Raw genomic sequence first — 26,799 nt, 5'->3', positions numbered from 1 at the left:
ATTTTTTGAGAAACTTCCAGACTGTTTTCCATAGCAGCTGTACCAATTTGCAATTCTACCAACAGTATGTAAGAGTTCTCTTTTCTCCATATCCTTGCCAACACTTGTTTTTTGATTTATTGATGATTACCATTCTGATGGGTGTGAGGTGATATCTCATTGAGGTTTTAATTTGCATTTCTCTGAAGATCAGTGACCTTGAGCATCTTTTCATATGTCTATTGGCCATCTGTATTTCCTCTTTGGAGAAATAGCTGTTCAGGTCTTCTGCCCATTTTTTAATTGGATTTTTTTTGTTGTTGTTGAGTTGTATGAGTTCTTTATATATTTTGGATATTAACCTCTTATCAAATGTATCATAAGCGAATGTATCATAATCTCCTCCCAGTTGGTTGTCTTTTTGTTTTGTTGATGGTTTCCTTTGCTGTAGAAAAACTGTTTAGTTTGATGTAGTCTCATTTGTTTATTTTTTCTTTTGTTTCCCTTGCCCGAGGAGATATATCCAAAAAGAAATTACTGTTAGCAATATCAGAGAGTTTACTGCCTATGTTTTCTTCTAAAAGTTTTATGGTTTCGGGTCTTACATTTAAATCTTTAATCCATTTTGAGTCTATTCTTGTATACGGTGTAAGAAGGTGGTCCAGCTTCTTTTTTTTTGTATCTGTCCAATTTTTCCACTACCATTTATCAAAGAGACTATCTTTACCCCATTATATATTCTTGCCTTCTTTGTCATATATTAAATGAGCATATAGGCGTAGATTTATTTCTGGGCTCTCTATGCTGTTCCAGTGACCAACGTATCTATTTTTATGCCAGTACCTTGCTGTCTTGATTACCATAGCCTCGTAGTATAGTATAATTCGTAAAGATCTATGCACCCCTATGTTCATGGCAGTACAATTTATAATAGCCAAGTTACAGAAGCAACCTAAATTCCCATCAACAGACAACTGAATAAAGAAGTTATGGTTCATATATACAATAGAATATTACTCGGCCATTAAAAAAATGAAATTCTACCATTTGCAATGACATGGACCTAGAGGTTATTATGCTGAGTGAAATAAGTCAGAGAAAGATAAATACCATATGATTTCGCTTATATGCAGAATCTAAGGAACAAAAAGAACTAATCAAATACAGACTCGCAAATATAGAGGACAATCTGGTGACGAACAGAGGGGAGTGGGGTTGTGGGGTTGGGAGAATGGGGTGAAGGGTTAAGGAAGTACAAATTAGTAATTGATAGATGGTCATAGGGATAGGGAGCACAGCACAGGGAATGCAGTTAGCCTTAATGTAATGACTAGGTAGAGAGCTAGAGGAGAGAAAGAGCAATTAGGAGGATGGTTTTATAAACTATATATGTGTCAAACCAACATACTATATACTTAAAACTAATAATTTTTTTTTTAAAAAGCCAAAAAATGTCGGGGGAAGATTTCCTACATCTAGTGGTGGGCTGTAATCCTTGCTCATTTGTTTACACTTATTAACTAGTGTAAGTAAAGGCCTGTGTACTTGGACCCAGAAGAGAGCCAATTCCGCTTTTTAAAATGGATGAGTGCATGAGTTATAGTAATATTGGCCATGAGTTTAATGTTAATGATTTAGTGATATATATTAAATAAGGTGTCTTTAAACAGGCAGACACATAAAACAAGGTTATTATATATTGATGGGTTGATGTAAACGTGAAGGAACATCAGGTTTCACAGGAACCTAAGGATGTAAACCTGAAGGAACATCAGGTTTCACAGGAACCTAACCTTGTATTTCTCTTAGGAACAATGGTTCAGTATTTGCTAATTCTTTGTTTGTGGTAACTTTATGGAACATAATTAATGCAGATAATAAGAACTGACTACTTCCAAGCAAATTACTTTTTAAAAAGAAGAGGAAGCTCAAGCAAGGGAAGTCATGTATTTTTCTCATGTAATAGAGTTAAGTGTCTATTCTTTGACACAGTGAGTAGGAACTACATAGCAAAAGTTTTGCTTCCAGTAATAAAATTGGGAGGTAGTCTCCTATAAGACTATAAGACACTAAAATATGAAAATTTTTGTTAATTCGACTGTCTACATTGTAATAGAAATTTACTATATTTTTAAGGAAAGACGTTATCCTGAATGATTAACTCAGTAAATATTTGAAGTACTTACAATAAATTTTAAAATAATTTTGGCTTGCCCATAGAGAAATCTAGAAGTTACCAAAATTTCTCTGACTAAAAATGTCTTGTAATCAGTGACATCACTGAAAATTTATATAACAGAGAATATATATGATTGGTTAAAGTCCAAGTTCTTAGAGAGAAAAAGACTTTAAAACTATAGAAGAAATATTTTCCCCAATACCTATATATGTATACACATAACTTAGTTTATCCACCTGGTAGAATAATAATAATACTACATGTGCAGGTTTAAGATAGGATGTTTATACTAAAAAAGTACTGATAAGTGAGAAAACACAGTGGACTCTGAAAAATATAAACAATTATCTAAGCTGATCAAACAAATCAATGAGGAAAAGCCTGGATCTATGAGGTACGTCAGGAAAACTGCTCAAGAATGTATACTCAGGGAAGAGAGATGATTTTTATGAGCCAGCAGGGGAATACTAAAGCTGACATTGAAAATCCATCTTGTATATGCTATCTTAACACTAACCCAAAGGGTTAGATCTGCAAGCTAGACAGAAAGGACCAGGATTCAAAAGAGGACCTGTTACCACTGGAGGCAACGAAAACACCAACTGCTTCATTTCAACGTTGAAAATTAAAGAGAATTACTTAAAATGTATCCTGTCTTTCCAGTTGAAACTATATTCAAAAGTAACTAACTAGCCCGACTCAGTGATGGCAAACTTTCCTTATGGAAAATGCCAGCTAACAATTATAGAAATAATAATAGAATTTAAAAATCACCATTTCATAATCTTAACAAAATAAGTGATTCAGTCAAGGACAGAAAATAGATGCTAAAGAACATAGGTGAAAGATTGCTGGGGAACAAGACACTTACATGTTGCCAAAGTATCTCCCCACAGATCATGTGCCAGTTGTAAGGGAAAAAATTACTTTACAATGAAGATTTTTGTCTGTCATCTCCTTAATCTAGTGATTGAACTTAACGGTAAAGATAGCAGAACCAGACATATTTTTTGATATGATGCAATATAAAATAAATACCATGGCTTAATAAAGCATTCTTGCAAAAATATTCGACTCGAGTCTAATCAAGCCCTTGATTCAAACTTTTAAGTTACAGGAAATGCAGGATGGAAGAACAAGTTAGTCATTATGAGGAGGAAACAACCTGACAACTTCAGAACATGAGATCTACAAGTCAACTGGCCTGGTCTCTTCAATAAGTCAATATCTTGGAGAGAAAGAAAAGGTGAATGGGACCATTCTAGATTTAAAAAGACTTAAGAGATATAACAATCAAATGCAAGATGTGGTCCTTGATAAGATCCTGGTTATAACTGACCAGCTACAAAATAAGACATTTTGAAGAAAGCTGGAGAAATGTGAATATGAACTGAGCATGAGATAATATTAGGGAATTAGCTAATTTTGTTAGATAGAATAATAGTACATACAATTAATTAGGAAAATTAAAAAAAAAAAAGAGGCATACTGATGTTTCTAAAAGTCTGATCAAAATGTCACATATTTATAATTTATTTTAAAATACTTAAGGGAAAAGATGATGGCTATATTATGGGTATGAGTATGTATTAATTTACTATTCTATTTTCCTTTATGTTTGAAGAATCTTAAAATAAAAAAAGTTTAAAAAGAATATTCTAGCTTAGAGGTAAAGCATAATTGTGGAATTAGGAAGTGAAAAAAGAAACATCAGTGTAAAATGAATGATGACTGTTTTAGGTTATATTCAGTATGAAAACTGGTATATAATTTGCCTGCTTGCTTCAGGGTGAAATAATCTGATGTGCAAAATACACTACCACCTTAACTAGTTTACTATGCTTTATGTTTATGACAGGGCATAAGAAGGAAAAAGAAATTTAAGTAAAGGGGAGAACTCAGTCTCAGAATCTTTTAGTGGGGCCAGAAATAGTTAAGACCAGAGAGTTTTCCATGACAAGTGATCTGGATTTATTTAGTCATCATGAAGTTTAACTTCTTATAACCATCTATAAGTCAGAGGAACATTTGATATTAAATATTTAAAACACATTTTTTATTTAATTACCTGTTTGGGCTGCCTTTCTAAGACTTCAGATTTTAGCCAGGTTTCAACTTCTTCAATTTTCTTTTTATGCACAGCAAGTTCATGCTAAAAATTTCAAGTTTAAAATAAACATTTTTAATGAAAAAACTAGCAAATGAGTAACATGAAATAGCAATAAAACAGACTGATTACACTTAATTTTTTCTATTATAAAAAAATTGGTTTTTAAAAATTACTTATTTTTAATTCTTTAATATCATCACATATTTGACCCTTTTTATCCAATCTACCTCCCTCTCCCTACCCCAACCTCTGGTAACCATTAGTCTTTTGCCCCTGTCCATGAGTCTCTGTTTATTTGTCCTGTTCATTTATTGCTTTTAAGTTTATAGAAAAAATTGTTTTTAGGTTAACATCACTGTACAAAAATTTTGGACAGGTTTGGAATTATAAAATTTTTTAAAAAACTTAAAATACATTTCGGGAAGGGAATAAATAGGGAAAGGTATTACCTTTAGAAGGAAAAAAAAACCAGATTGATCCTATGTTGAGGCTAAATTTAATCTAAGACAAATAACCAATGATACAACTTCAGAACAACTGTTGAGAAAATCTGAGCCTTGAAACATAAAAAACCTACAAATTATTGGTTTTTTTCCTAAATCGTTCAGATAAAAAGATTTTTATGAGTAACAATCTAAAAATGCACATTTCTCTCCTTCCTGAAATTACACAACTTGTTTGCATGCTATTTAGTACCTGAGTTTCTGGTTTATATTTATCCACCCATGGTTCATTTTCAGACAGATATTCTTCTGAATTTTCTAGACCATAAAACTGTTCTGAGGAGGATAGCTTTCCTCTTTTTCTAGTTGGAAATCTGCAACTTTCTAATGTGGAAGGCACATTTTTTCTTCTATGACTTGAATTATTCACACCTAATGATGTGGCAGTAATAGTAGAGATGCTTGTATTCTCTGAAAAATCATCAAAGGATGGGTCTACCCAGTCTGTTATCTGAAAAAAAGAAATCATGTAAATACTATTACAATTTTTTGCATCTATTCCCTATATAATTGAACTACTGTGTAAAAAAAAGTTTGGATATTTGCAGCATTTAAAATAAAAATATCACAAAATAGCTCTTTAATAGTTATTTTTCTACTTTACAATAAATGCATACTTGTCTACTTAACCATGGTAATGATGAATGTCATACAAAGGAATAAAGAATACAAACTTTATTCTTATTAATGTAATCTTCCCACGATAAAGAGTAGGCTGATTATTTTTAAACTCATTTGTATAACTGAAACCTAAATATTCAAATTACTTACCAAAAAAGCAAAACAAGATAAATAAAATGATACTATTTTAACCATTCACAACATGAGAAGTGTAACACTTCTGCCTTGACCACGTTAATACATTTCATACATCCATATAATTCCTAACAGCTTTAAGACTTTGTAAAGATATAGTCTAAGAATTCTGATGCCATAATTTGTAAATATGACTTGATTATATTCATCCCCTTTTAAGGATGGGAGTTAAGAATATTATTAATAATAGGTAAAGAACTGAAAACCTCTGGGAAAAAACTTGAGTCACAGCCATCCAATTCATTTCCTCCTCTTCAAGAGACTGTCACTATTACCATAATTTTGGCCCCTTTCCTCAATTTTTAAGAGTATATAAAAATATTATGTTCTAGTAAAATTTTTGATAGCAATTCTAATCTATATGTTACTTATACATTTTACAGTTTTATTTCTTACATAAATGTGAAAAATAAAAAAAAGGGGGAAGCGAACCAGCAAAGTTAAATAATTTACTAAAGATGTGAGAAAAAGCAGATCTATCACTAGGAAAACAGCTACTCTGCATATGAGTACGAGCCTGATCCTCATTCTACTCTACCCCTTAACCATGCTGAGGAATGGCACACTGAACCACATGATTTCTAAGAGGTAAGGGCTGCTGTTAAGCTTTAACACAAACTACAACTCATATATTTCTTTCTTCTACTGCTCTTTCATTAAAGAGTTTTCAGCCCTTTCTTTGTGATTGGGATTGTAAACAATTTTTCAAAATTAAGGCTGTACTTCTGGTGTATGGATGTTTTATAACTTATCATTAGACTTTTTAGATCACTAATTACAACAGACACTGGGCACCATTACTTTGATAGCAGTAATAAATCATTAAGAACATGTACAAAATTTTTCATTCTTTTGGGCAATTATTACAGGGCCATTTTAGGGTATCATACCTTTGTAGAAGATTCCTTTCGTCTAAGAAAAGTTTTTGACATTATAAACTTTAATAGTTCCCATCCATAGTATACAACCTGTAGTACATTGAAGTATAATTCACCTAGAGAAAAAAATTCTCAATTAAGAAAAATGGTAAAACAGAAATACAATAATTAATATAAATGATATAATCAACAGCATAATAAAGTTAAAGCTCAAGACCAGTGAAAGGGAACATAGTAAACATAGTTGAAGCAAGAGTCAAAATGCTAAAACAAATTTTAATTTTAATGATTATAACTGTGTCAAATAATCTATGGTGTAACAAATGTAAAGTATTTCATATGAAGTCAATAACCAGAGAAAATGAAAAAAACCACGTATTTGTATACCTACATTTTGTAATTAAGAAAAATTAGACAATTTTATTTGTGCAGTTTTTATATGGAAAATTAAAATTTCCCTCATTTTGAATTACAATTGCAGTTTTTCATTGCCAAAATTTCAAAAAAATAAAAACCCCAAAACTCGACCATACAATGAATTCAGACTTATCACTCATTTTAGACAAAGACTCTACAGCTTATTGTAAATTTTCCTATAACTGTTTTTCTTATCTGAACATATTAGGAAATTTGGGGGCAACAAACACTATGTTTTGCGACTTTCATAATTCTTCAATGTTTACACAAACTAGTAAATTCATCGATTTCAATTCGGCCAGGGGTAAGTTTTTTTAAAGGTCTATGAATTTATAAAATGGAAGGTATATTGGACCTTTTTCAATAGTTTGGAGGCACACATAATGTGCAAATGCTTGCACACACTAGGAAACAAATCGTACACATACACATACGAATCGTCACGATTAGAGAGGTCTTTGCTTTGGAGTTTCAAAGAGGTACATAGATGGGAAAAAAACACGTATTTGGGTAGAAACGAAAGGCGCAGACTGTTGTTATGGTAAGGAGTCTTTCAAAACGAGACTAACAATTACCTCCTTTAAATAGCAGGTTAACTGTCCTTGATGCCAGGTTCCTGAAAAGAAACGTCAGAGGTAGACGGCACCTTCGAGAATATCTCTAACAGACCCACCACCACCCTACACACTGCACACTGTACAGGGGATACTAAGCTCTGATAGTCGTGCAACGGAATGCTGCTAATCAGTGGAGATACGAGAGAGGCTCGCGTGCGTCGGCTCCAGGACAGGAGTCTGTATCCCCACCCATCTCATCCCCATGTAGGATGGGCAGGTCGGGAGGAGGAGCAACATGAGGCCGGGAAGGCGTAGTCTCGAGTCACTAGGACACACATATACCGCGGCCACATCCGCGGCGGCCTTACTTGCCGGGAGCTGCATGCCCTCGTGGGCGGAGGAGCGGTGGCGCCCAGGATCTGCTCCAGGTCGAAGGGTAGCTAGCCACCGGCCCTACAAGGGCTCAGCGCCGAGCCTCTCGGAAGTCCCGCCTCCCGGGGACCTTTCGGACCCACCGGCGCTTCCGCGACACAGCCCGAAGGGCGGGGGCAACCAAAGGAGCGAGTAACTTAGACATCCAGCGCTCTGCCTGACCTGAATCGCGGACCCGACCTATGTCCCTGCCTCGGACCGTGTGATGAAATCGTGTCACAGAAGGCCAAGTAACCAGTGGTCGGCACTAGAAAGCGGAGACGGGTTGCGAACACCGCGCTGGGCCTCGAGGACCGCGAGCCCACAGGCGCTTGCCGCCGCCCGCCTTCCGGCTCCTCCCTATTGTGCTTAGAGCGCGTGTGCCGAAGTTCCCAGAGCCGTCGCGGAGAGGACTATGTTGCTTCCGAATATCCTGCTCACCGGTCAGGGCGCGCGGCGAGGAGGGGCTGGACGGTGGGGCAGGCCAAGGACACCGAGTCCCTAGGGCTTCGGGCCCCCGATGGGGGGGGGGGGGCGGGGGCGCGGTCAGGCACTCAGCGTTCTGTTTAAAATCTAGTCGAGGGCCTGGAAGAGTGGCAGTTGTGCGAGCCTCGAGACCCGGCCCTCGTGACCGTTGCGGGAGGCGGGGGGAGGGGACAGGGAACGTTAACTTTGTTGGCTAGAGGTTGCTCGGTGAGGTGGAAAGCTGGAGAATCCAGCTCCCCTTTCTGGCAAGCTGCCTAATCTGTCTGAATCAGTTTTTTTTATAAACTGAATGTTGATTCTTCTTTTAAAAGCACGGTTATCTGCCTTTTAGCGAGGTCATGTAAGGTAGTGCCTGCCTGGTCCTTAGCAGGTCTGTTGATGGTGGATACTTTAGTCCTTAGGCCTTTCTGGTCCGTTGTTCATTTTTTTCTCTGTAGATTTCGGTAAAAGTGTTCGGATGTTTGTGACATACGGTGATTCATTTGCTGTATGTGTGTGTCGAGTTAGCTGCACAGGCTTTTTTTCTTACAAGAAGAAAAGGCCATCTGCTGAGCATTTCTGTTCGCTTCTGGTGTAGGGATGCTGTAAAGATCCCACAGGGGCCTTTCTTGATCTTTGGATCCATACTCAGGGAGCCCGTTATATGGAGGGGTACTAAAATACTTCATAACGACTTTAAAGGATATTATTGTTGATCATTTAACTCTGAAAATTTGTTAAATTGTAGCAGTTAGTAGCATCTTACAGCATTCATGGAAAAATCTATTGGGTGTAGTGCTATTGCAACACGGAAAGATTAAAACGCTCTTTGTGGAAACAAAGCCATAAAGTTATTATCTAACAAAACATAAGTTTGTTGGTGGCTCACAATTGCTTTCTGTTTCTGGGAGTTGTAGATTAACCTTTCAACAAATTAGTCTTTAGACTTTAAGATTCCTTAAGGGGAAGATTTTACAACATCTGAATTGTTTGGGTCAGACAGTGTCCTATTTTTTAATATTAAGCCATTTTTAAAATTTAAATGTCAGAAATCTAAATGTGAGCATGTTATCAAAAACATGGTGAGTCCAGGGTTCAAACTTGGTGTATTATAGTAGACTTGAGGTAAATGTTATTGTCTTGAATATGGAGGCTTGATTCATCCCTTGGATTGTAATGATCGGGATTTATTATTTCAGTGGCATTAGCCCTGAACAGCTGAAAATTATGCCTTTGATTATTTATCTTGAAATATAATACGTATTAAAAAAGCAAAATGAACAATGTACACAAACGTTTACATTACAAATGCCTTTCACAGTGTAGCATTGCCATTTATGTAAAAGTGTGTATATGCCCCTAATATGTATATATATGTATACACATACATATGTAGTGTGCCATCATGTATACATTTACATGAATGTATACACGAACACATATGCATAGGACTTTGTTGGAAAGATATATAAGAAATTGGTTTACAGTGGTTGCCTCTAAGGAAGAATATGGGGGGTCAGTAGTAGAAATGATAGTAGTCTTTCCTACTGCTTAAATTGTTTTCATGAAGTTTGTTTTTAAAAAATTAAAGCAAATGATGATGTTAATTTATGTGAGATGGCAATTTCCATAGTGTTGGCAAGCAGTCTGCAAATTGGCATCAGAATTGCCTAAGCCCCACTCCTGATAGAATCAGATACCCTGGATGAGATTCTGACATCCAACAGGTCTTGATTAGCTCATGCTGTATGCTAATTCACATAGGATTGCTAATTAGGAAACGTTTCATTTTAGTTGTTAAGAACTTTAAGAAGGGCAGGTAGGTAGCTAAAGTCTAATAAGTATTTGTTGAACAATATGTTTCTGTGGCTTGTTTTCCAGGTACACCAGGGGTTGGAAAAACCACACTAGGCAAAGAACTTGCATCAAGATCAGGACTCAAATACATTAATGTGGGTGATTTAGCTCGAGAAGGTAAGGGACATTTTTGATGTTAAATTTGTTTTCAGAGAGAGAGATAATGGAGTATTAGTACTATACTGTGAGAGGATACAAAAAGCAGAGAAAAATTGCTATTAAGGAATTTATGCTCTATTGGGGACCCATAGAAGTAGAAAGTATTAAGTGTCTAAAGCCACATCCTGGTTATTTTGACCATTACATTGCCCCCACAATTGGCTAGCAGTTCTTGTGGTCAGTAATGATTGAGAAGGTTTCCATGAAGAGATTGGATTTATATAATCTGAATATGAGGAATAGGGAGAATGTTTTGAAACAGGTGAACAACAAAGGTTTGGGTGGTGCTTAGCATATCTATGGAGATAGTGATTATATTGATCTCACTGGAAGGATGCATTATTTTGAAATCAAGCAGTAGGACATAACTGTTCTGTGGTATTTTTATATATTAATTTGATAGTTGCTTGTCTGCACAGAACTGCACATATTCTAAAATGATACATGTTTTTACTTATTTTTCCCTGTTTTCTCTCTTTATCTGTTATCACTCCCTTATTGTGTCTTTATCTTTTTATATTCTGCTATGATTTCTACAGGGTAGAAACTTAATAAATTTAAGTAAATGGAACTTTAAGTGTACCTCATTAAAAATAAAAAGATTAAACATAGATTTTTAAAATTTAAATATATTTTTAAAAATTTAGCATATATTTAAATTTTTTAAAGTTCCCAACAGTTGCTACTAAAGTAACTATTTCAGGTTTGACCTAATGTACATATTTTTTTCAAATGATCTAAAGTCTGATCACCGGATATCATGGAGTCTGGCAAGATGGCTTCTCCCAAGAGCATGCCGAAAGATGCACAGATGATGGCACAAATCCTGAAGGATATGGGGATTACAGAATATGAGCCAAGAGTTATAAATCAGATGTTGGAGTTTGCCTTCCGATATGTGACCACAATTCTAGATGATGCAAAAATTTATTCAAGCCATGCTAAGAAAGCTACTGTTGATGCAGATGATGTGCGATTGGCAATCCAGTGTCGTGCTGACCAGTCTTTTACTTCTCCTCCCCCAAGAGATTTTTTATTAGATATTGCAAGGCAAAGAAATCAAACCCCTTTACCACTGATCAAGCCATATTCAGGCCCTAGATTGCCACCTGATAGATACTGTTTGACTGCTCCAAACTATAGACTTAAGTCTTTACAAAAAAAGGCATCTACTTCTGCGGGAAGAATAACAGTTCCACGGCTGAGTGTTGGTTCAGTTACTAGCAGACCAAGTACTCCCACACTTGGCACACCAACCCCACAAACCATGTCTGTTTCAACTAAAGTAGGGACTCCAATGTCCCTCACAGGGCAAAGGTTTACAGTACAGATGCCCACTTCGCAGTCCCCAGCTGTAAAAGCATCAATTCCTGCAACATCAGCAGTTCAGAATGTCCTGATTAATCCATCATTAATTGGGTCCAAAAACATTCTTATTACCACTAACATGGTGTCGTCACAAAATACTGCCAATGAATCATCAAATGCATTGAAAAGAAAGCGTGATGATGATGACGATGACGATGACGATGACGACGATGACTATGATAATTTGTAATCTAGCCTTGATGCATGTAACATGTATACTTGGTCTTGAATCCACTGTACTGAGATTAAACATGCATGCTGGATGTTTTCAAGTTGTGTTTTAGAAAAGTGAAATAGTATTTAATGAGTAAATATAGTTACCATACTTTTAAATTGAGATGTTGGATTTTCTTTAATGGGATTCATAATGGTTTTTCATCGGCCTTTAAGTGTGAAAAATAAAGTTGTCATTCTTCACTTTGATGTTGGTACTTTGGCGATTGTTTTTAGAAACAATTTTCCCCCTCATCAGCAACAGGAATAACAGTTGCAACAATTTGAAGTTGTTGTAGTCTTTTTATTACCACTACAGTGTCACCTTTAGTGTCTTCAGATATTTAAATCATAGTATGATCTCTGATGTATAAGTCACTGTTATGGTCCATTTTCTCAAATTGCTGAAGTGTAATCATGTCTGTTTTTTGGAGGGACCATTTGGTCAGGATTTTTATTCGTAGTGAATCCTCATCTCTTTGTATTTATTTTCCTGAATTGTCCAACTTCTTCTTAGGTCTTATTTTCTATCCCTTTGGTTATATTTAAACCCTTGATGTGTCTCTTAGTATCTCCCCACTTAAAAATTTAAAAAATGTTTTTTCCAGCATTCCCTTTTGCAGGTCAATTTTCCGCATCTTTGCTTGATAATTATAAATGACTATCATGCTCATATTTTTAATCCAGGTCTGGTATTTAAGTTACAGTTAATAAAACTTAGGTCTTTATTTGCTCTTGTATGTAGCTACTCAGTTTCCATTTTATACTTTTATGAAATCTGGTTTTATTTCTTTGCCTGTTGAACTCCACTGTTTTTGTCAAGTGATTTCAGTCACATACAGTCATGTCTTCCAGTCCAAAATCACCCGCTCAGTTTAACATTTCTAAACTTAATAAGGTTGCTATATAATCTACCATAAGTAGCATTGCAAGGAACAGTAACACTAGTCCATGGGGTCCTCTCCTACGTGTATTTGTGTATTCGTGTATTTATGCCATTTTAGCCAACTGTGTGGTGTATAGTCTCACCTATCCTTTTTGTATTTATTGAGGTGGAATTTAAGCCTTAAAGGAAAAGTGTTTTTCCCCATCCTGTATTGCCAGATAGAGGATTTCTGGTCTGACTTGACATGTTAGATAAGGTACTTTTTAACTTCATAATGTACTTGATTTTTTTTTCTCAGATGTTATTTAAATATACTTGAGACTCTCTACAAAATATTCTGAGGATCTTAACAAGAAAATAGTCTGAGATATTCAGCCTCTTTTTTTCAAATGGTGATATTATTTTAAAGGAAACCATGCAATCACCTATAAATCAGTGGTCCTTAGCTAGGGGCGATTTTGCTTTTCAGGGGACATTTTTTCAGTTGACTTGTGCAGTTCAACTTCATGGTTGGGAATCCATTTTTGTGGAGGGCCAACTGTAGTTATACACAAATTTTTGACTTCGGGAGGTTGGTCCTCCTAATCCCGCATTGTTCAAGGGTCAACTATATTTGTAAGAGACCATCCTTATGCCATTTGGAACCAAGACAGGAAAAAATTTAGTTGGGGAATTAAAGTTAATAAAACTATTGGGAGTCCTTAATGTGGTGTGACTAAGAATGCTTTCCTTACCCTGTTCTTCCAGTCCTCAGATACCTCCTCACTATCCTTTCTCATGTGCAGTCGTTTAATGACACTTATCAGCATCCTTAATTTTCCTGCCACCAGTTGATCAGTCTGAAGCCTCTGTTCCTAACTCCAGGATGCCTGTAGGTCTCAACAAAGTAATATATTGACATTGGATCCATTTCAAATAGAGGTGGCAAATTGTAAAGTATAGATGGACCCTCAACACATTAAAATCTTTTCTGTTTCTAACCTAGGGGCTGGCAAACTGCTGCTGTTTTGATAAGAACCACTAGCTAAAGACGCTCATAAAGCCCGAAGTATTTTCTATCTGACCCTTTCCAAAAGTTTGCCATCTCCACACTCACCTCTTTTGTGTCCCATTTTTTCCTTCCACTGGAAGCCTTTGGAACTAACTTCTCCATTGGCCTCTCCTACACTTTTCTCTTCCAGTCTTTACATTTGATGCTCTGATTTCACTGCCACCATCTTGTAATTCTGCCCCTCCCTATAGTAATTTCATTCACTCAGAACTAGTCACCTTTTTGCTGATGACTGTTAAGTTTATAATTAAAACTTAGTCCAATTTCTAGATACCTAAATGTAACCATCTGGAAAGTTCCCAGACATCTCCAAAGTGCATTCCTATTCCCCACACCTAGAAACACATTCATACACTAGACAGATCCATTTGCCCTTTAAATCCTGATAGTTCATCGGAAAAATTCCTATGGACCTCTATCCCATTCCTAAGACTATTGGCGCTGTGTTTCTCTGGTACCCCTATCCAATTCTCAAGACCATTTGTGCTGAATCTCATACCTTCAGTATCTCTTCCCTCCCTATTCTACACCATCATGTCCTTTAAAAAAAGAGCAGGAATAACATGACTGGAACTTTTTGCTGATAAAGTCCATCCTCTTTAGTGAAGTATAGGAGATTATGAACTGGCTTCAGTCTACCTTCATCCTTAACCTGCAATCACTCTCTCCTATGTCTCCTACAGTCTTCCCACAGTGCACTATTCCTTATATACACTGGGAATTTTTCACCTCCACGTCTTTACATATGTCATTCCCTTACCTGTAGATATACCCTTATCTGCCTTAAAACTCTAAAAAGCCCAACTTGAATGTCACATTTTTTGGTGCCAACTTCTCTAAGAATTCATTGCTCTTTAAAGGTCAGATACCAAAGCTCTCCATCCTAAACCAATTAACTTCTTGTACGGATTGCATTACCGTTAAAGGCTTCTTGTTGGATTGAAGTAAATGTGGTAAATATGTTTCCAAAGGAAAAAATCTGAAAATGTCAAATATTAGCAATAGCATCAAAACATAACCAGCATCCCAATATCTTTAAAGAACAGCTTTCACATGAGTGTATGAATTCTAGGATGGCATTTAAACATGATACAGCTTGACTAACAACAGCTAGGAACGTCTTTTAAAGTAAGAGCTTAACCTTGTAACTCGGGCTCCACAACCAATTTTTTTTTCTGCATGTAATATATTTTTAAATAAACTGTTAACAAAATTGAATAATTTTCTAAGCTTTTGGTAATTTAATCAAAGCAAGCCCAATCATCTTTGCTAGATTAAGATCCTGTGACTAGACAACTATAAATTTGACTTCTAATTGAAATTTTCTAAAGTATAAATTTCCATTTTTTGAAATTTGAAATGAAGTTTAGAATCTGTTTCTTCCCATTTCCTGTGGTACAATCATCACTCACCTAAAATTCAGTAGCCTTGATATGCTATCTATGCTTCTGGATTTGCTTCCTTCCAACTTGTTCTCACAAAGCAAAATGATTTTTAAAATTTTGAAATCGATCATATTTCACGCTTAAAATGCTTTAACTGTTTTCCTTTGCCTTAGGATAAAGTCTAAACTCAATGCAGCTTTCAAAGCCCTTTTTGACCTAGCTTCGGTTTACTTGATTCCTTATCACCAAATTTCCTAACTATTCTGAAAGACTCCCTCCTGTGAAAGAGAAGAGCCTAACTTCCCTAGTCTCTCTGGCTTTGAATATCTTGTTTTCTGTTGAGAATAGTCTTCTCTACCTTTTTTTCCTTAGCTAACTGCTTCAGGTTTCCTCCAGGAAGCCTCCTATAATATCCTATGTTTATGTTTCTAACATAATAGGTGCCTATTTTATTGTTCCCATAGCACCATGAACTATAACATTAAAATACTGTATAATTTCCTTGTCGTCTATCCTCTCTCATTTTACTGTAAACTCTCTGATGTTCACTATTATATCCTCATTACCCTTAAGACACTGGTATATGGTGTTTGATAAATGTTTTTTGAAATGAATGCTTGAAAGCTTGGATTACACTATTTTATTAAAACATATTAACAAGATTTAACAAATCCTGCTTTTCAGCATTGCAGTATAGACTTTAATTCTAAAAATGTTGCAATAGTTGTCTGTATTATAGACAGCATATATTTTTAAAGATTTCCCTAGTCTTCTAAGAGTCAAGATTTTAAAATATCAAGGCACCTCAGCATTTGTCTACTCCAGACTCCCACACAGTACAGAATCAGCTGTAGGTAGTCAGATTTTGTGGCGTTATAAAAAAATATATAGTATTGTAAAAATAATACACAGAAAAATTGCTCCAAAACCTACTAATTTATTTCCATCTTTTGTTTTTCTTCCAATCTTTGTCTTTATTGCAGACAACTTTGAATTCTGCTTTTTATGTTTTATTGCTTATATCATAAGCATTGATCATGTTGCTACTTAGTCTATTCTACATAGTATTGAGCAGAGGCCACATTAGGGGTCTATAGAGATAAGTGGCTTATATGCCCAGAATCAGTCCACAGACGCTCCAGGCAAGACAGAAAATTAAAACTGCTTCTGGCCTTACACTAATCCTCAGGACTACCCTTTAATATTACTTTAGAATTCATGCTCATTTTAACCTAATTTCAACCTGTGCCAAAATATTAAGGGAGAAGAGGTAGGAAGCATATCCCTAGAGATGGCTAAACAGATGATCTTAGCCTGCCTTATTACATACCTCCCAGCAATTCAAGTGAGGGTAGGATTGGTATACCTCACCCTCTGATGTAAGACTCACTTTGAAAGCCAGCTTTGGCTTGTTGGAAAGTTATGTTAGGTTTAAATCTTCTTTACAACTGCCCATCATTCTTGTTTTGCCTTCTGAAATAAGACTTAACACTTGGCTTTGGGAGATGCTGAAGATGGAGAAGTAAAGATATTCTTCCATATCATCTGGGTACTGACTCCACTTCCTCAAACCTCATAAAGATGTGCCCTCAGTGACAAGAGGGTTAATTTCTGGAATCAAGAACTTGTTGTTTATAATAAGTTTCATATCCTCAGCCTAATAAGTTTGGAATTTAATCTCCTGTTAATGTGTGAGAGTGTATCCATGTGTCTCCTCTTCCCGTTAATCTGTAGGTCACCAAAAATAATGCAGTTCTCTTCTAATAACCCCATAAATTCCTAAATTGTCTATTATTCATTCTTTAGTTTCAATTTTGATAAACAGTTTCAGATATGTCACTATCCAGTTTTCCGAACAGAAAAAAATATAATCATTACTGTTCTTTATATTTGCTGTCCACATGACATGTATTGTGTTAGTGCCCTCCCTTGTCTCCAAAAGAGTAATTGGTGATACATTTCCCTTCCTAAAGTCTAGAATTAATTGAAAATTACTGAAAGTTACTTAGAAAGTTACTTTAACAAGCCAATGTAAATCTCTTTCAGGGCAGTTATATGATGGCTATGATGAAGAGTATGATTGTCCCATTTTAGATGAAGACAGAGTAAGTACAATTTTTAAATAAAGTACACACTTTAAAAATTTAATAGGAAAGTTGACATCAGTTTTCTAAAGGAGCATTCATCTTTTTTTCTTCTCCCTTGCTTATAGGTAGTTGATGAGCTAGAAAACCAAATGAGTGAAGGTGGCGTTATTGTTGATTACCATGGTTGTGATTTCTTTCCTGAACGCTGGTTTCACATAGTTTTTGTATTGAAAACAGATAACAGTATATTGTACAAAAGACTTGAAACAAGGTAAGAAAGGGAAAACATTGAATTCTTAAAGTATAATATAAACTTTTATTTAGGTTCTTGAAATTGGCCATTGTGACTACTTCATTTGTTCTGTAGCTATAAACCAGATCCGCATGGTACCAACATTCTGACTCTAAAAGAAAAAGAGTTGTATCTCACAGGCAGTAATTTATAACCATGTAGATGAATACCTCAACTGACAATTTGATTCGGTAGAATGTACTATTTAGCAACCCTATTCAGTCGTGCTTTTTCCTTAATGTAAAACCTTACTAGAAAAACAGCCAAGCCAATAACATATTCTTTCCTATTGAATGAACATTATCCAAATTATCCTCACAATAAGAATGGAAAAGGTTATGAAAAACTTAAAAAAAAATTGACATTTCACAACTTTTAACATATATTTGAGTTAGTCCCTCCAAGAGTATGTCACACTTAATCCAGAATAACCAAAAAGGAGAAATTTAAAAAAAAAATTTTTTTCAATTAGAGTTGACATTCAATATTTTATATTCAAGTGGACAACATAGTAGTTAGACATTTATATAATTTATGAAGTGATCCCCGCAATTAGTCTAGTAGCCACCTGGCTCTATACATAGTTATTACAACATTATTGACTATATTCCCTATGCTTTATATCCCCATGACTATTTTGTAACTACCAATTTGTACTTCTTAATCCCTTCACTTTTTTCACTCAGCCCCACAACCCACTCTCATCTGGCAATCACCAATTTGCTCTTTGTATCTATGAGTCTGTTTCTGTTTTGTTTGTTCATTTATTTTGTTCTTTAGACTCCACATATAAATGAAATATATGGTATTTCTCTTTCTCTGTCTGACTTACTTCACTTAGCATAATACCCTATATGTCTATCCATGTTGTCACAGAGAAATTTTTAAGGAAAACATTTTCTCACTGTCTTTTAATTCAGTCTGTGGGACGATGAGAATTCTAAGAGGAATGTAAAGGGCTGTCTCAGGTTCAGAATTTGTGCTTCTCACTGACTATAGTTAGCGCTGTCTAACTACCACTGGATGGGACACCTGCAAAATCCTTGCACAAAAGAATATAGTAGCAAAGTTAGGTTGGAGCTAAACCTAAAACTTTAATCATTTTTCTTGAGGCAATGAAAAGCCATTAAAAGTATTTGAACAGAGAAGTAATAAAGATCATATGGCATATATGCTTTTCCTCAAACAAGTCAATTTAAAATTCTATTTAAAAATTGCTGTTTTTTGTAAATAGCCAAAGACTGGCTATGAGAGAGCTAGTCTTGTTTTCAACCATTGAAAAATTACAAGGTAATCACCTTTTAAGAAAAATTCACATACCATACAATTCATCCATTGAAGTATACAATTCAGTAATTTTTAGTATATTCACAGAGGTGTGTATCTATTACTACAATTTTAGAAAATGCTCACCCTCCCCACCCCCCACAAAAGAGAACCCTATACCCTGTAGCAGTCATTCTCCATTTCTCTTTAGTCCTCCAGCCCATGGCCACCAGTAATTTATTTTCTGTCTCTGTAAATTTGCCTATTCTAGCATTTCATATAAATGAAATCATACAATATGTAGTCTTTTGTGTTTGGCTTCTTTCATATAGCAGTGTTTTCAAATTTCATCTGTGTTATCAACATGCACCAGTACTTCATTCCTTTTTATTGTCAAATTTCCATCATATGGAATATGATTTGCCAAAATTTTTCCCCATTCTGTGGGTTTTTCATAGTTAATCACCTTTTAAATAGTTCAATTTAATTTTGATTGTTACAAGGTTTAATAAATTAGAGTTTGAATTTTCTTTATATTTTTCACAAGCTAATTTGTTGGCTAATTTACATACCTGCCTAAAGAGTACATAAGTTTAATTTTTTTTCAGTGTCTTTGGAATTGGTAAAGATCCATCTGTGTGATCAAGTACCCAATTAGTATATAGTATTCCAATCATATGCATTTTATTTTATTGTATGTCAGCCATTTGTTTTATCTGTCTATATCTAAACTCTTCTAATTCTTTTGAAACCTAGGACTGTAACTATAGACTTCTTATTTATCTCATAGCTCAGAATTTGGCTTGAGATAGGTAGATATGTTTGTTAACTGACTGGCTGACATATTGTGGGGGAAAATATTGGGGGGCAAACCTAAACATTGGTCCTTACTTTAACCCTTTTGTTAAAAAAGTCTCAAATTTTAGGTGCCAGTCTATTTTCTATAGGTAAAGAAACTACAAGAAGTATTTTTGTGTGATTTTTCATGTATTCAAAATTGTCAAGTTTCTGGTATGTTCTTAAAATTCCAGTTAATGTCATTCAATTTACTTTTTATATCTTTCTCTTGACTACTTGTAGGGGTTATAATGAGAAGAAACTAAAAGATAATATTCAGTGTGAAATTTTTCAAGTTCTTTATGAAGAAGCATTAGCATCCTACAAGGAAGAAATAGTACATCAGCTGTCCAGCAATAAACCAGAAGATCTAGAGGATAATATCAATCAGATATTGAAATGGATTGAGCAATGGATCAAAGATCATAGCTCTTGATTTATAAGACTGGCCACTTTGTAATCACTCTTGATATTTCTCACATCATATAAATTGTCTGATTACCAGTAAAACTTTTAAATGAAAATTGTGCTACAGAACTAGTAGGTGGATAGTATAAAGGTTTACGTTTGTTTTTTTTTTTTTCTCCATGAGAAAGCTAAACATTCTTAAGTATAATGAATATATTACAGATTGCGAATAAAAGCTCTTATCATTTAATGCTTCAATTGCTAAAGAATAAATAAATCTGACCAAATGAGTGGATGGATATCTTCTAAGTTTATCATAGAAGAAAATGAAGATGATCTCTTAAAATAAAACTAAAGTCTACAGATAAAGCATCAGAGTTTTCCATTTTTATTTCTTCCTTTAGAAAAAAGGAAATGGTAATACATGTACTCTGTAAAATTCAAAAGGTACAAAAGGGTATACATGGAAGGTAGATTTTCCTTACAGGCCACCCTTGTTCCTCAACTACCCCAGAACCCCTCCCTTTAGGAAATAATGTTACCTATGTGTCTTTTCAGAGATTTTATGTGCCTGCAAAGTGCATTGTGTGTGTACTTTTTTTTGGCACATGATAGCATACCATGAAACTGTTTTGTATTTTCTTTTTTTCATTTAATATATTTTGGAGATTATACCATCTCAGAACCTACAGACCTCCCTATTTTTTTTTTTAATTAAAATACAATTCACATAAAATTAACCATTTTAAAGTGTACAATTCACTGGTTTTTATCATATTCACAAGACTGTGCAACCAACAGCACTATAATTCTGTAACATTTTCATCACCTCACCCAAAAGAAATCCCATACCCATTAGCAGTCACTTGCCATTCTTCCCTTCTCCCAGCCCTTTGTAATCACTAATCTACTTTGTCTATATGGATTTGTATATTCTGGACATTTCATATAAATGGAATCATGCAATAACGTGGCCTTTTGTGTCTGGCTTCTTTCACTTAGTATAATGTATTCAAGGTCATCCATGTAGCCTGTACTGGTACCCTATTCCTTGTTATGGTCAAATAACATTCCACTGTATGGCTATACCACATTTTACTTATCCATTCCATCAGTTGCACAATTGGATTGTATCCACTTTGGGTATTATGAATACTTGTGTACAGTTTTTATGTGGATGTATGTTTTCAATTCTCAGATACATAGGAGGGAAATTGCTGGGTCATATTGCAACTGAGTTTAACTTCTGAAGAATACCAAACTGTTTTCCAAAGTTGTTGTATTACATTCCCAGCATCCATGTATTAGGGATCTTATTTTCCCACATTCTAGTCTACGGCCATGCTACCCTGAACAAGCTGGATCTTGTCTGATCTCAGAAGCTAAGCAGGGTTGGGCCTGGTTAGTACTTGGATGGGAGACCACCTAGGAAGTCCAGGTGCTGTAGGTGTAAAAAATAAAAATAATAATAATAAGGAATTGTAAGCAGACAAGGTCCTTGCAATCTGTGAGGTCAACCAAGAGTTGCCTTGCCTAAAAAAATATTCTTGCCAACACTTGCTACTGTTCATAATAGCCATCCTGTGGATGTACGGTCACATTTCATTTTGGTTTTGATTTACATTTCCCTAATGACTAATGATGTTGAGCCTCTTTTCAAATATCTATTAGTCATTTGTACATGTTCTCTGGACCCCTAATCTTTTTAATGTTTGCATAGAATTCCATTAAGGATGTGCTAAGGTTGATTTAAACAATCCCCTATTGATGGACATTTAGGTTGTTTCCAGCTTTTCACTATTACGATGATGTAAGAAATAATAATACATATATTACTATGTGCCGGGCACTCTTAAACACATTTCAAAAGTGTTCTCTTAATCCACATGACTACCATCTGAGGTAGGTATTATTTCCATTACAGGTGACAGAATCAAGACACAGAAGGGTTAAGTAACTTACCCAAGATCATGACTAGAAAGTATCAGAGTCAGGATTTCATCCTAGCAGACTCTTACCCATTGAGTTGTGCTGCCTAATGCTTATATGGTTTTGCACATGAGCAAGTTTATCGAGTAAATTCCTGGAAGACAAATTGTATGCAAATGACATTTAGTAAACTCATTTTAATAAACACAGATTGCCTATTATGAATGTGCAAGACTCCATGCAAATCACTGCTAGGGAAGACCTCCCAAGATAAGTTCTCGACCTCTAGATGATCTTAATGTAGCATACAAAGGTGATCTACACAAATGGACATTTTAGACAAATAGGGTAGATTGTAACAAGTACCCTTTCGGAGATTGTAACACAATGAAAGAACAGAAGAGAAGGATTATTTTCTACTAATTATCAGAAAACAATAAATGATAAAGAACGCAGAGCCTTCAAGAATGGGTGTGGAGGTAAAGAAGAAAGATTACTTGGTCAGGTCCTCTGCCTATTTTTTGATTGGATTGTTTTCTTGTTGAGTTGTATGAGTTCTTTGTATATTTTGGATATTAGCCCTTTATCAGAGGTTTTGTTTGCAAATATCTTCTATTCAGTTGGTTGCCTCTTTGTCTTGATTTGCTGTGCAGAAGCTTTTTAGTTTAATAGTCATTTATTTCCCTTGCCTTCGAGGTCAATTCATAAAATCCTCTCTAAATCTAAGGCCCATGCGTTTAGTATCTACGTTTCTTCCATGCAATTTATTGTTTCAGGTCTTATATTTAGGTGTTTGTACCATTTTGAGTTAATTTTGGTGTATGGTGACAGCAGTCTAGTTTCATTGTTTTGCATGTGGCTTTTCAATTTTCCCAGCTCCATTTATTGAAGAGGTTTTCCTTTCCCAAGAAGACATACAAATGACCAACAGATATGTGAAAAGATGCTCAACTTCACTAGCTATTAGAGAAATGCAAAGCAAAATCACAATGTTATCCCACCTCACACCTGCTAGAATGGCTATCTTCAACAAGACAAGTAATAACAAGTCTTAGAGAGGCTGTGGGGAAAAAGGAACCCTCAAATATTGCTGGTGGGAATGTAAATTTGTACAGCCACTATGGAAAACCATATGGAGGTTTCTCAAAAAATTAAGACTAGAATTATCACATGACCTTTCTGGATATCTATCCCCCAAATTTGAAAACATTTATTCATTAAAATCTATGCACCCCCATGTTCACTGCAGCATTATTCACAGTGGCCAAGACATGGAAACAACCAAAGTGGCCTTCGATAGATGACTGGATAAAGAAGACGTGGTCCATATATATATACAATGGAATTTACTCAGCCATAAGAAAAGATGAAATACTGTCATTTGTGACAACATGAGTAGATCTTGAGATTATTGTGCTAAGCAAAATAAGTGAGAAAAAGTTGAGAACCATATAATTGCACTCATCTGTGAGATATAAAACTGAAAGCAACAAACGAACAAGACAAACAGACTCATAGACACAGACAACAGTTTAATGGTTACCAGAGAGAAGCGGGGAGGCGGGGAGATAATAAAGGTAAAGGGAGTCAAATATATGGTGACGGAGAGAAATTTAACTTTGAGTGGTGAATACACATGCAATATACATATGACATTGAACTGTACACTTGAAACCTATATAATTTTATTAACCAATGTCGCCTCAATAGATTTAATTAAAAATAAAAGAAAAAAAGAAAAATTACTTGGACTAGAATAATATCACAAAGAAAGGTGCTACCCAGTACTACAAATCATATGAAATGAGGATAATTACTTCATTGGGCTATTGTAAGGATTAAATAAATTGTGCTTGGCATATATGAAGCACCATATATGTGTTTATTATTATTATTTTTAATAGTATAAATGTTTTGAGAAGACTTGTCTTTTCATTACTGGGATTCACTAAATTATGGTAATCAAGTGATTGCTAATTATGTTAACACTAATATTGACTCATAATAATAAATGAGATTTTCCTTCAACGGAGGGGAGATAATGGAATCTAATACAGAGCTAGACACCTTTTGGGAATTTTATAAATATTAATATATTCACTAATTTTAGTCCTAGGTTTTCACATAAAACTAGAGACAAAGCTTTAACATTTTATAGTTGGAAAAAGAACTTAAAAATAACCTCATTTATTATTTGTCTCTGGATTTAGGCCAATTTAAAACAAACAGGGAGATAAATGTGCCCAATTTTCAATCATTTTATAATTCTGTAAATGAAGCTTAATATGATTTATTCTGTTTCTCAAGAGTGCCTTAAGATAATAAGCTTTAGCGTATGCATAACCAGTGATTTTTTTCCCGCCTTATGCCCTTTTTGGTATATTTTTATTTTTGAGGGCTTTGAAATAGGGATTTGGCCTTACTTCATCTATATTTTGTATGCATTCTAAGCATCCTACCACCAATCCCTACCAACATTTAAATTTGTCCTTAACACAGAAGTGATAGGGTTCAAAACTGCAGAGAACTGTTTATTCTTTCTATGGAGTGGGGGAGGGCAAGGTAAAAAACAAAATTTCTGTTCTTAATAACTTTCATTGCTGTATATGTGAAAACTAATATCATGAAGAGTCTTTATATATACCTAGGGTTTTATTTAAAATTTAGTTCCTTAACTCTTTTGATGATGTAAATCCCTTTGACAGTCTGAATTAGCCATGAACCCACTTCCTGTAAGGAAATATAGATATACATATTAATACACAATGTTGCTTATATTTTTCAAAGATTCACAGACCCCTGAAATCCATCCAGAGGTTTACTATTTAAGGGGTTTCAAAAATTAATTTGTGAAACAAGACTAGTGAATAAAAAGCATATTGGTCATCCAGGAGGTCCTAGCCAGTACATTAAGCAAGAAAATGAAGATATACAGAGCTGAAAGGAATAACTAAGCTATTCTCAGTCAACATGATTACTTTTGCTGAAATTCCAAAGAGAATCCAAACAAAAGCTACTTGAACTAAGAAGTGACTTTTAACAAGGTCACAGGATACAAGACCAATACCCAAAAGTCAATTGCATTTCCATAGAGTAGTGACAAACAAGTGGAAATTAAAATTAAACAATATCATTTACAATAGTAACAAAAAAGATGACATACTGAGATACATGTCTAACAAAATATGTGCAAGATCTGCATGCTAAAAATTCAAATAAGAGAAAGATCCATGGGTATACCATGTTTGTGAATTCAAAAACTCAATATTATTAACATGTCAGTTTTCCCCCAAATTGATCTATAAATTCAATCTTAACAAAAATCCCAGCATAAAATAAAACAATAATTGATTCTAAAATTTTTATGGAAACAAATAGGAACTAGAATAGCAAAACAATGAAAACAACTTTTGAGAAAGTTTAAAGAATTAAAGTATATATATATATTCATCTATATGTATATGGTAGCTCTGGCAAAAAGCTCTCTAGTGACGTCCATTTTGAGCCAGAATCGCAGACTTCCGAGAAACAGCTCACTTGCGGCAAATGCACAGCCCTCCCGGGGACTTGGGGCTCTGGGGGCGATGCTCGGTCATCTGCGGGTACTGGGGTACCGAAGTTGGAGGAGCACTCACTGACACTTTGAGCTCCTAGAGGTACAAACTACGTCTCATTCGTCTCTGTATCCTCTCGGAGGGTTCAGGGCCACCCACAGACAGCGTACCCAGGGATGCTTTGGCCCCTCCGTCCATGGCGGCCGTCGCCCGCTGGATAGCGTTCAGTTGGGAGACACTGCAGCCAGCTGTGGGTCTGAATTCGGCCTCCGTGCCTTAGGAGCTTTGCGATCAGCTCTTTGAGCCTTTCATTTCTTCATATTGAATGCGTCCACGGGACCATTATGACCATCCCAGGCAGAAAAGTGAGGGAGAGGGAGGTGTCTGCTTCCGTCCTGAAGTCGGATTTCCACTGCGGAAAGCGGGAAGGAGCCGAGGCCTTAGGAAGGAGCCCCGGGGCCTCTGGGATGAAAAGAGATCATGCGGAATTGTGGCTCTGGAACGCCCGGTGTCCACACTGCTGGGAGGTGGAGGTGCGAGGAGCGGCCTGTCTTCTGTGGTAGAGCAGGGGTCCACGCAGGTTTCCTTCGAAAATCCACCATATACATATATATGCATATAGATGAACATATATATGCATATATATGTATATGGTAGTTTGGCAAAAAGCTCTCTGGTGACGTCCATTTCGAGCCAGAATCGCAGACTTCCGAGAAAAGGCTCACTTGCGGCAAATGCACAGCCCTCCCGGGGCCTTGGGGCTCTGTGGGCGAAGCTCGGTCATCTGCGGGTACTGGGGTAGCGAAGTTGGAGGAGCACTCACTGACACTTTGAGCCCTAGAGGTACAAAGTACGTCTCATTCGTCTCTGTATCCTCTTGCAGGGTTCACGGCCACCCACAGACAGCGTAGCCAGGGATGCTTTGGCCCCTCCGTCCATGGGGGCCGTCACCCGCTGGAAAGAGGTCAGCTGGGAGACACTGCAGACAGCTGTGGGTCTGAATTCGGCCTCCGTGCCTTAGGAGCTTTACGATCAGCTCTTTGAGCCTTTCATTTCTTCATTTTGAATGCGTCCACGGGGATCATTACGACGATCCCTGGCAGAAAGGTGCGGGAGAGGGAGTTGTCTGCTTCTGACCTGAAGTCTGATTTCCACTGCGGAAAGCGGGAAGGAGCCGAGGCCTTAGGAAGGA

At 35.8% G+C, this 26,799-nt stretch overlaps 3 protein-coding genes and 1 pseudogene across 8 annotated transcripts in view; 3 read left to right on the top strand and 1 right to left on the bottom strand.

The window, feature by feature from the left end:
• The window catches only part of RAD17 (RAD17 checkpoint clamp loader component), a 35,694-nt gene extending 27,734 nt beyond the window's left edge, over window positions 1-7,960 (bottom strand). For 3 of the 5 annotated variants that reach the window (XM_039870134.1, XM_039870138.1, XM_039870136.1), the window contains exons 1-4: window positions 7,808-7,960; window positions 6,478-6,581; window positions 4,965-5,222; window positions 4,227-4,310 (exon numbers count right to left, since the gene is read on the bottom strand). In XM_039870134.1, coding sequence (XP_039726068.1) covers window positions 4,227-4,310; window positions 4,965-5,222; window positions 6,478-6,581; window positions 7,808-7,823 — 462 coding nt within the window. In that variant the 5' untranslated portion in view covers window positions 7,824-7,960. Of the gene's footprint in view, window positions 1-4,226; window positions 4,311-4,964; window positions 5,223-6,477; window positions 6,582-7,457; window positions 7,499-7,807 lie in introns of all 5 variants that reach the window. The other 2 variants (XM_039870137.1, XM_039870139.1) reach the window with 2 other exon arrangements.
• Window positions 7,961-8,155: 195 nt separating this feature from the next.
• Window positions 8,156-20,496, top strand: AK6 (adenylate kinase 6). 2 transcript variants are annotated; one of them, XM_039870145.1, is made up of 6 exons: window positions 8,254-8,324; window positions 8,648-8,706; window positions 10,197-10,289; window positions 17,281-17,339; window positions 17,447-17,592; window positions 19,960-20,494. In XM_039870145.1, the coding sequence occupies exons 1-6, from the start codon at window positions 8,266-8,268 to the stop codon at window positions 20,150-20,152; spliced, it is 609 nt and encodes a 202-aa protein (XP_039726079.1). In that variant the 5' UTR covers window positions 8,254-8,265; the 3' UTR covers window positions 20,153-20,494. The 2 variants fall into 2 exon arrangements, with proteins under 2 accessions (XP_039726080.1, XP_039726079.1); XM_039870146.1 differs by lacking the exon at window positions 8,648-8,706 and having other exon boundaries at window positions 8,156-8,293; window positions 19,960-20,496.
• TAF9 (TATA-box binding protein associated factor 9) lies at window positions 8,210-12,036 on the top strand. The gene is made up of 3 exons (XM_039870143.1): window positions 8,210-8,293; window positions 10,197-10,289; window positions 11,075-12,036. Exon 3 carries the CDS (start codon window positions 11,092-11,094, stop codon window positions 11,887-11,889), a length of 798 nt encoding a protein of 265 aa, XP_039726077.1. The 5' UTR covers window positions 8,210-8,293; window positions 10,197-10,289; window positions 11,075-11,091; the 3' UTR covers window positions 11,890-12,036.
• Window positions 20,497-21,455: 959 nt separating the features above from the next.
• LOC120608467 (uncharacterized) lies at window positions 21,456-21,574 on the top strand (annotated as a pseudogene).
• Window positions 21,575-26,799: the final 5,225 nt, after the last annotated feature.

Source organism: Pteropus medius, unplaced genomic scaffold (assembly GCF_902729225.1).
Source record: "Pteropus medius unplaced genomic scaffold, Ma_sr-lr_union100, whole genome shotgun sequence".
NCBI lineage: Eukaryota > Metazoa > Chordata > Mammalia > Chiroptera > Pteropodidae > Pteropus > Pteropus medius.
This window is presented reverse-complemented; position numbering and strand designations above follow the sequence as displayed.

Bases quoted from the DNA above. Each gene is read 5' to 3' on its own strand.
- AK6 (XM_039870145.1), top strand. From the start codon at position 8,266: ATGTTGCTTCCGAATATCCTGCTCACCGGTCAGGGCGCGCGGCGAGGA. The intron at 8,325-8,647 runs GTGGGGCAGGCC...TTCTTTTAAAAG, and splicing joins CGGCGAGGAGGGGCTGGACG to CACGGTTATCTGCCTTTTAG. The intron at 10,290-17,280 runs GTAAGGGACATT...AATCTCTTTCAG, and splicing joins GGGTGATTTAGCTCGAGAAG to GGCAGTTATATGATGGCTAT.
- TAF9 (XM_039870143.1), top strand. From the start codon at position 11,092: ATGGAGTCTGGCAAGATGGCTTCTCCCAAGAGCATGCCGAAAGATGCA.